Raw genomic sequence first — 10,023 nt, forward strand, 5'->3', positions numbered from 1 at the left:
ACGTCAATGAGTTATGCATATATTTAGCAATTTTAAAGTCACCGAAGGGTCACCCGACACACAACTTGAAAAGTTCACATCTCATTACGAAGTCAAGATGGCCTATAGAACTATTTAACAAATTCTTAACTAATTGTTGATTACGTTATGAAGAATACTGCTCCGGATTAATAACAACAAATTACAGGCTACAACTGGCAAGTGAAATCTGTTTACACACCGTTGTCATTCAGCAACCTATGTAAAGTATATGAAAATGTATACAAACATTTAGCTTTTTCCAACAAAATAAACTCATCAATAAACGCATCATAGATACTAGGACTAAATTTAATCTATACGCCAGACGCAAGTTTCGTCTACAAAAGACTCATCAGTGACGCTCGAATCCAAAACAGTTAAAACACAAGGTATTAGTAAGTTTACCTCGTAGAAACTGATGTAAGCATCGACACATATTTTAAATGGATTGCATAACAATATGGGAAAAATAGTAAAGATAATCAAGGGAGGTAATATAAATACAGAACTTCAAGGAAAATTTATAATGGATAGTCTTTTTAATGAATGGCAAAGGAGTGGGTCCAATAAGACCCCTTTTAGCCCCAAAATATAGCAGTTTTACAAAATTGTTAAAATGTAATTTTTAAGCTATTTATTGGAAAGTAAAACTATTCTGCTACGTGAATATGGGCTGTTTTTGACAATACAATGCACATTTATCGGGAACTAACATCATTAAGTCATAATAAATTACTGAAAACAATTTTAGCATTTTAGTTAAGTTTTAGACGGTTTTCGTCTTAAATGAAATTGGCCGCATTTGTGTACATTTTTAATATTGAAATGTAAGTTGTATTTGATGATAATACATGACATATATAAAAGTTGAGGATGAACACTGATGCGGCAACTTTCATTCTTGACAAAAACCATCTGAATAATGACATTTTTGTCATATTTGATAGAATTATCGTAATTAAGCTTGAATCAGACCGCTATTAATGAGTAAATCAGTTAAAATATTTCACATAAACTCATCGAATCAACTGAAATAGACACTTTAGTGTTTAAAAAGTATCCTCAATCTTTCGTCAAATAAACCTGAAATGTGAGGTCAAAATCGGCCTTTACCGGACCTACTCCTTTCAAAGCTCAAACACATCAAAGTAGTGGAAAACAACTGTCATACACCTAATTTTGGTACAGGCATTTTGAGTGTAGAAAGTACCGGTTTAAATACGTTTTTGTCTATATTTAAATCTACGTCGCATATATTATGTGATCTTACACTAAACACGCGTTAACTGCAAATATTTAAGACTTAACACCTTTAGCACAGAAACCTATTTTCAATCTTCAAACAGCTCCCCAAAATTCCTAACTTTATAATATGTTAATGTATGTTATTATTCATTCATATAATGGGAAATATATGTTTCGATGGTTACAGTCTGTATACCATAGTATATGAACACCTTATACCTAGGTAACTGTAGGTACATTTAACTGAGGATGGTATTAAAAACATCCGATGAATGATTAAGGTGCAAACGAGTTGCTGTAAAAACAAATATATGTGATAATCAAAATGATAGTTCTTATCATATCACGAAATCAAAAACAGAATGTTTCGATGTGGTTTGAAATATTTGACAAACGAAAACAATCAAATGAGTCTGCTGTACTTTACAAATTTTAATATTCGAGAATTTCAAAAGTATTCTCTATTACCTTACCGATAATTAATTTGTTAAGTACATTTGCGTGCATTGACAAGTACACATTTTATCATTCTAAGTTTTAAGGTACTGAAACGTCGATGTTTTTATTATCATTACAGTGATAAGAAACTACGTTTGTCATCAACCACTAAATATTTCAGAATCTTTCAATAAGATGTTTTGGAAATTAGACTTGTCTTTTATAATGCATTTCAATATGATTTCTGGCCATTATAGTCTGTTAGGGTTATACAAACGTGTACTGTCCAACACTTTGTTGAGAAGATAATATATTTTGAAGGTCAAATGGAAGATAGTTTACACTTTAAATCCTTTTAACGATTTATTGTAACTTCTTTATAATGAAGGAGTAAGCGATAAATTTCACATTTTAATGGCTATATGGTACACTTTCAATTTCTTCATTTTAAAAGGCAGACATAAAATGGTCTAACGAATCATCTCAGATTAAAATTTTCTTTCATTCATTTGTAAACCTAAACAAGATTTTTACGTTTGAATAATATTTAAGCCGTGTATTGGTTTCAAGTGAACAAGGTTTCATTTTCTTTTACGCAACCGATTTTAAATTAGTATCTTGTAATCATGTGTTTTTATTTGTCTGACTAATCTTGCATTGGTTCCAATTGCTCACTTGAATTTCTATCATAGAGAAAAGAAAACTACGCAATGAAAAATAGCAATATCTTTTAAAGAACGTAATAAAACATATGTTTAGTGTGACAATTCTGAGATGTATGGAGCATAAATGCGAAGAAGAAACATAAGATTACTCAAGTTTCAAAATTCCTATTGAAAAGGATGAAACTCAAATTGTACATCTCCTATTTGTGTTGCAAATCAAACGTACAAAAAATATCCCTTCGATTAAACCAATTGACGGATCGTTCCATTCTATATATATTTCAAACAAATATATAAAAGTAAATAAAGGCAACACTAGTATTCCGCTGGTCGAAATTCATACCTCGATTGAGAAAAAAACAAATCTGGGTTACAAACAAAAACTGAGGGAAACACATCAAGTATAAGAGGAAAACTTTGACACATCAGAAACACAACATTACAATGTAACACACACAGAAACGAACTTTAATATGATAATAGCCATTTTCCTCACTTGGTAAAGGACATTTTAAGAAGAAAAATGGTGGGTTGAACCTGGTTTTGTGGCATGCCAAAACTCCTGATTTTTTGGCAATGTTAAATATAACATTAACATGACAACATTACATGACAGGACTACAATACAAATAAATGGGAAAACATATAGGACAGAGAAACACACAAATAATGTTGTGCCTAATAGTAAACCCATATACTAGAACCCTCTATTTTTGAAACACGAATACATAATTGCAGAGTCGGTTTCTTAAAACCAACAAAATTAAAACGTGCGAAAAGTAGGCAATTTCCAGTCATGGAATGTTAATTTTCATAAACTAAATGCCTAAAAATTGTAAGAAACATTTTTAAAACAAGGGTTCTAAGTGGTGAAGATGAATTTATCCCGTGAACATTTTATGGACGCCATCACGAGTTGATTGACCGTTATTAAATATCTGTTTAACAGATGACCACCACCATGTTCCAATTGCCATAAACACAACCCTGTTTTTTTTATCCAAATGTGACCTAATGAATTCACTTATCACCGGGTTTATACTAACATGATCAACACGACGAGTGCTTTTGGTGAGGCTCGTATTGCTCAGATATCAGTTTTCTGTTTTACTTTTGTATACTATTGTTTTTGGTCTTTTTCGTGTTTTACTATGTCGTTGTCAGTTGATTTTTGACTTCTTTGTTCTAGTGTCCCTTTTGTATCTTCCATTTCTCTTTTACACATATAATGTCATTTCTTGTTCATTTCAAACACATAACCAAGTTTCTATGAAAATTCATGAAAGTTATATCGCGGAATAAGGTTGTTCATATGTGGCATACAAGGTTTTGTTGCATTTCACTATTTATATGCCTTTATTTCCTTAAATTTGAAATTGATACTAAAATTGTACTGTATTTGATCCCCTGGAAATAATGGATAAATAGCAAAACAAAAAAGCGCTGTACCTTCGATTTATTTTTTATGTATTTATTTGATGTGAGGATGGATACCTTTTGTTTTTGTATTAAATATAAGGAAACATCTAATGAAACATAATTATCAGGGGCTCAAATACATAGTAGTACAATTTGAGTATACATTTCAAACATAATTTCTTATCATATCACGGATTCAAAAACTAAATGTTTCGATGTGGTTTGAAATATCTAATACACATAAAAAAAACAAATTAGTCTGTTGTACTTTATAAAGTGACTTCACAAATTCTAAAATCCAAGAAATTTCAAAGTATCCGTCATTACCGTATAGATAATTATGTAAAGTACAATTGTATGATTTTGAAAGTTAACATTTTGTAATTCAAAATTTTAACGTCTATATTATTTTATGTTTGAAATTGATACCGAAATTGTACCACCTATGTATTTGAGCCCCTGATAATTTGTTTTGACCACTTATCAATTATATTGACATTAGTAAACTTTCCAGGGTATGTCTCTATTAAACGAAGCACGTAAATGATACCTTGGGAAAAAAGTTTGTCTGTTCTTTTTTTGTGCATGTATTGTTTTTATGTAAATATGGATACCCTTTGTTTTCTATTAAATATGAGGAAACATCTAATGAATAGATAGTTACTCTGCAAAAAAATGCCGGTTTGTGAATCAGCTCTCAGTTTACCCTTATGTCATATTAATAGGTCTACAGTACAGTGCTTGCATATGTTGAATTGTATGCAAACCCTAAATAACACAATTGTGTATAATTTTCATCGATTGTAACATAGTTGATTCAACCAGTGTGGTGTGTTCTCAATGTTGTAAACTCGTTCTATAAGTGTTTCTTTTGTTTCTTTGTTGTCCTCTTATAGTGGTGTGTTTCGCTCGGTTTTAGTTTGTAACCCGGATTTGTTTTCTCTCAATCGATTTATGACTTTCGAACAGCGGTATATTACTGTTGCTTTTATCTTTCAGGGTCGTTTTCCTCTTGTTCGTAATTATCAATAAAAACAACATCATTGAATACCTCGTTGACTATGTTCATGTTAAAACAGAAAACAGCGTCAGAAAGAGAGAAAAACGAACAACAATCCACAATCAACAAAACACTATGCAGAAAACTAAGATTAAACAACATAAATCACACCAAATGTTTCATATGTCAGTAATTTTCCTTTGGTTTTTAATAGTTAAAACCTTTCTTTTTATTTCCAGCAATGAATATTAATTTATTCAATAAACATCGAGTTCTTTATTTTTGGTGTTTTGATTTAGTACTTTTCGATAATATATATAAAGAAACAAATAGTTTTTTTTCTAATTTTTATTTTAGATTCTACAAGCTACATAGTAGATACATGTAAAAGGATGAAACTGATATTGTACATCTCCTAAATCGGTAGATTAATTACATCTTTGACTAACAAACTAGGACAAGCTGCATAGCAGTTACAGATAGTATGGCCACGTGGTCATATGTTTTCATCATTACTATATATCGATATTTGTCCACGATTCTCTCTCGTCTGTTCAATAGCTATCAATATCAACGTATAGTCATACATGGTTTAGCAAGCACTACTGATCACTACTCGCATAATGTTCTTTCCTCCGAGTCGATCTACACTCGGCTCTGTAACATCTCGATTTCTGTATTGTCTCTGAAGAATACTCTTTATTGACATACATGTTTCTTTCGAGGCTTTCACAAACTGTCTCTTTTGGAGATATAGCAGAATGTTTACAGATTTCACAATGCTTTGGTGGCATTTTTTCATTCATTTTTTACTGATGTTCATCCAGAAGCATTTCCGAAGATCCTCACTGCTTTCTTGTGTAGCTTTACATCAAACTCAGGCTCTGATAATCTAATAACTTCACCATCACAGTTCAGGTAGACATTTTTTTGGAGTGTTTTCGTATTTTCAGAAACTGTACAATTCAGCAATCGTACTTTATAACTAGAAACTTCGTGTTTGCTTACAAATTTGTAGTCATACTGAAAAAATAAATTTAAATTACTTAATCTTTTTTCAAATTGACATATTTACCATTATAATGAAAATTTTGATATACACAAGACAATTACTTTTATTCTTTTTAAACTTACTTTGTAAGTAAAATGACAACAATCATGTATATTGTCTTATTGGGAATCATATTTTATGTATGCAGACAAAATGTATCATTTTATGTAGTGTTTTGCAGGTTTCTGGTTTTTTTTAACGTCGGTTTTTTTGTTGTTTATTTAATGCCAGTAATTTGTCGATCTCTTTGTAATTTTGAGTATTGATTCTCACTGTTATATTGTCCTATAAATCTATTAATCTTGCCAACAGCCACTTGACTATTGATTTTGAGCTGTATTTGACAGAACTTTTTGAAATTGTGGAACCTCAATACTCTTCAACTTTGTATGGCTTTATAAATATTTTGATATGAGCGTCACTGATGAGTCTCCTGAAGACGAAACGCGCGTCTGGCGTACTAAATTATAATTAAACATTTTAAAAGTTTTTTTTATGTAGCTGTACTTCTTTCAATCAACTATTAACATTAACGGTACCAATTTTCCTGCACCAGATTCGCATTTCGACAATACATGTCTCTTCAGTGATGCTCGTGGCCAAAATATTTTGAAATCCAAAGCTTATATAAAAGATGAAGAGCTATAATCCAAAAGGTCCAAAAAAGTATAGCCAAATTAAAATGTAATACATAATGTGATTTATGTTCCATTCCATTTATATAAATTAATTATGAATAGTATTACCATTTACAGATTTTTATAGTACTTACACAATCGGGTTGTTCGTTTTTCACTTTGGTTAGCTGTGACACATGGTCTGACAATGTACATTTATGTGTGGTGTACACCATAAGTGAATCTTGTCCGAAACTTGGAGTCATTCTTCCTGATTTTTCTTTCATCATAACGGCATGTGTATCTACTGCATATACACGTCCGTCTTCTTTTTCACATTCTGGAAAGCAATCGAGGATTTATTAAATAATTTGAATTTGCCTTATTCATATAAAACTGAAAAAGTTAAAGAAAACCCTAAAGTAAAATGGTAGTTTAAATCTTAACTTTAGTTTGATATTTATAGCATATTTGTTTTAATTAATCAATCATATGATAATAGTATAGTTTAAAAGACATACCTTGGACATCTGAACTGTCGAGTACACCTGGTGTGGAGTTAGTTCGTTGAATTTTTGATTTACATGAAGATATCATGAAGCCATTTGGAAGGGATATTTGTTTTCCAAATCCTCTAATTCGTTTTGTCGCTTTTCCCTTGTTAGCTGAATAATATTCTATCTCCACATCAATTTCTCTTCTCTTTAACATCGAAGCCACAGGGACAACTGTTGAAAAAAAATTACCTATATTATACAAGTCTTTTAATCGATAAACTAAACAGGTTTAGATATCATTGACAAAAGAATAGGTAAAAAAAATAGATTCATATATGGAAAAAATAATGGTTGTTTTATCATATTATGATAAAAGATATACCAATGTGTTTATCCCATTTTTTCGCTTTCCATTTTTATTTACAATTATCTGGAACATTAGCAAATTTGTGTTTATTTTTTTTTAACCTACAGACAAGAAGTTTTTCTAATGTCAAATATTTCGCAACTCAATCAATTGGTATTTGAATTATTCTCAAAATATTATACATACCATTATATCTTAACGGTCCCATCCACCGAAACTTCTCACAGTCATGCATGATATCACCAAACAATCCAAATCCAAGAATCAGTGCTGAATATGACAAAAGTTTGCCTCCTTCGTGAACACTACAAACGTTGGATTCGACGTTGCCACCAAGTAAGATATGGAGAACAGCAGTGCTTGCACATTTAGTTCCATGAAGATATTGAACAATCACGTTACCAGAGCCTGCTGGAATGATGCCAATTGGAATTGATGCTGACACAATGTCAGTATTGTGACAATTTTCATTGACATTGTTGTCTCGTTGAACACGTGCAATTAGTCCATTCATACACTCACAGTATAAACCATCGCCTCCTACTGTTACTATACTATAATTAAAACATGACGTAAACATAAATTACAAGTTTATTTGCCATAAGCAACAATGAAAAGTTGTGTCAACATATATATGACGAATGCTTCCTTGAACAAATGTTGTGTACAATATTTGATAAACATATTAATAAAATTACTATCCTTTTTTTACATAGTATAACGTTTTTTTTATAATTTTATTTTAAAGGTGTTAACAAGTTTTTATCTTATTTATCAAAAACTTTATTTGCATCGACAGAAAGTTCTGTTATCGTAAATTAACATAACATTTTATCAATGGGATGATAAAAACTACTTCACCTACCCGTCAATATTCGATAAATTGTAGTTCTTCAGGATATCCGTAGACTCTTTCTGTTTTCTAGTTACTGTAATAAAAAATAAATAAACACTGTAGCAATAATGGATTGTTTTTTACCCGCTCTAAAGTCCCTAATCACATGGCAAAATCAAATGACAAAACACATAAAAAAAAACGAATGGACAGCAACTGTCCCTAGAAAATGGTCTGTGAGCTTTTGCCTAATAATACAACCTACTTTTAATTTTTTTATCTATTTATCAATGAGTATTTAGTTGACAGGAAGTTTTTGAGAAAGTTGAACCAGAATTTTAAACAACTGTACCCCTACTTTTGAAATGGGAATACAACTCAATTAAATCAAAATAAATTTAATACTCAAACAAAGAATATGATAAAATAATTTACAGAACAAGTCAAAAATAAATAGACTTACTAATGACATCAGCTTTCACGCCACAGAGTTGAAATAAAGGAGATGCAGCTATTTGGTATATTTTTATTCCTTTCTTTTTGCCACTATTTGGGTTGATGATGACTAGAAGCCGCCTTGGACGATCTTAAATTGAAGGTTTAAATGATCAGACCAATTATGATAATGAGTTTTTAAGGACTTTTGGTCCTCAATACTCTTAGACTTCGTACTTTATTTGGCGTTTTAAACATTTTTTTTAATCGAGCGTCACTGATGAGTCTTTTGTAGACGAAACGCGAGTCTGTCGTAAATATAAAATTTTAATCCTGGTATCTATGACGAGTTTATTCTTAATAAATGCTTTAATATCAACGATTGTCATTGTCATATTTATTTAAAATCTGTACAATCAATGCATATCAATTTGAAAGATATTTCTTTCATCAGTAATTAAATGTTTAAAACTGTTCACATCTCCATTATGAACACATTTTAAGAACTTAATGTACAACTGAATTGAAAACCATATAATAAAAACATATTTAACTGTCGACCTGAATAAAAATGTTGTATAAATAAATACCTTTTAATATATGTTCGATATCTTTGTGCAACATTTGTGCATCTTCTTCATCTCCGCGAAGAACCAAATTTTTCACTTTAAGTTTCATATTTTTCTTTTGTATCGCATAATGTACAGTTAGATTTGAACGTTCCAACACAGATTTTAACAGATAACGTATCTCAATAGACGCTGAAAATAAAAGAAAATGAGTTGTTACTTCAGCTCTTTCTTCAAACGAAGACAACATGCAAAATACAACCTTTAAGATTAACTATGTGTATTTAATTAGTATACCCGTAGCACAATCTGCATTTTCTCATAAAATTCAGAAAAAGAAACACGAAGTCAATTAAATAGACACCAATCGTGTAACAGTGTACAATACAAAAGTTATTAAAAGATTATACACTTGCGCATTGCTTCGTTGAAATAAAATCAGTAATAGTAAAAGTTAAATGTTTTGTACCAAGTAAATTATTTTCTTCACTTGCAACAGTCATCACACCTCCTTCCAAGCTCACATTGACACGGTTGTTGTTTAAGTAAAGCATTTTATATTTTTGTATGTGTTTTAACAAAGTTAAATTAATGGAATGATTGTTGTAAAGTCGGCTTCTCTTATATAGTATGTTATCTACGTAAACAGGTGAAAACCACGATTTTATAAACTGGAAAAACTGACCTTGAAAGACGGTCTACTACACGAAATAACAGGAGTGATAACCGGAAAATATTACTCACGTGACTTACGGTTGGTACATCCCCCAATGCTGCTTTATCTTCTTTTGATTGGCGATTAAAACATTAAATATCGATCTGTTTGAAATACTAAGGCTTTTCTACCTCAGGCATAGATTATCC

At 30.7% G+C, this 10,023-nt stretch overlaps 1 protein-coding gene across 1 annotated transcript; it reads right to left on the minus strand.

The window, feature by feature from the left end:
* Nucleotides 1-5,121: 5,121 nt before the first annotated feature.
* LOC139522563 (ceramide kinase-like) lies at nt 5,122-9,792 on the minus strand. Its single transcript, XM_071316035.1, has 8 exons — nt 9,629-9,792; nt 9,181-9,351; nt 8,619-8,741; nt 8,186-8,249; nt 7,507-7,874; nt 6,978-7,184; nt 6,612-6,796; nt 5,122-5,811 (listed from the first exon to the last, which is right to left on the minus strand). Exons 1-8 carry the CDS (start codon nt 9,711-9,713, stop codon nt 5,608-5,610), a joined length of 1,407 nt encoding a protein of 468 aa, XP_071172136.1. The 5' UTR covers nt 9,714-9,792; the 3' UTR covers nt 5,122-5,607.
* Between the last annotated feature and the right edge of the window lie 231 nt (nt 9,793-10,023).

This window comes from Mytilus edulis, chromosome 1 (genome assembly GCF_963676685.1).
Source record: "Mytilus edulis chromosome 1, xbMytEdul2.2, whole genome shotgun sequence".
In the NCBI taxonomy this organism is placed as follows: Eukaryota; Metazoa; Mollusca; class Bivalvia; order Mytilida; family Mytilidae; genus Mytilus; species Mytilus edulis.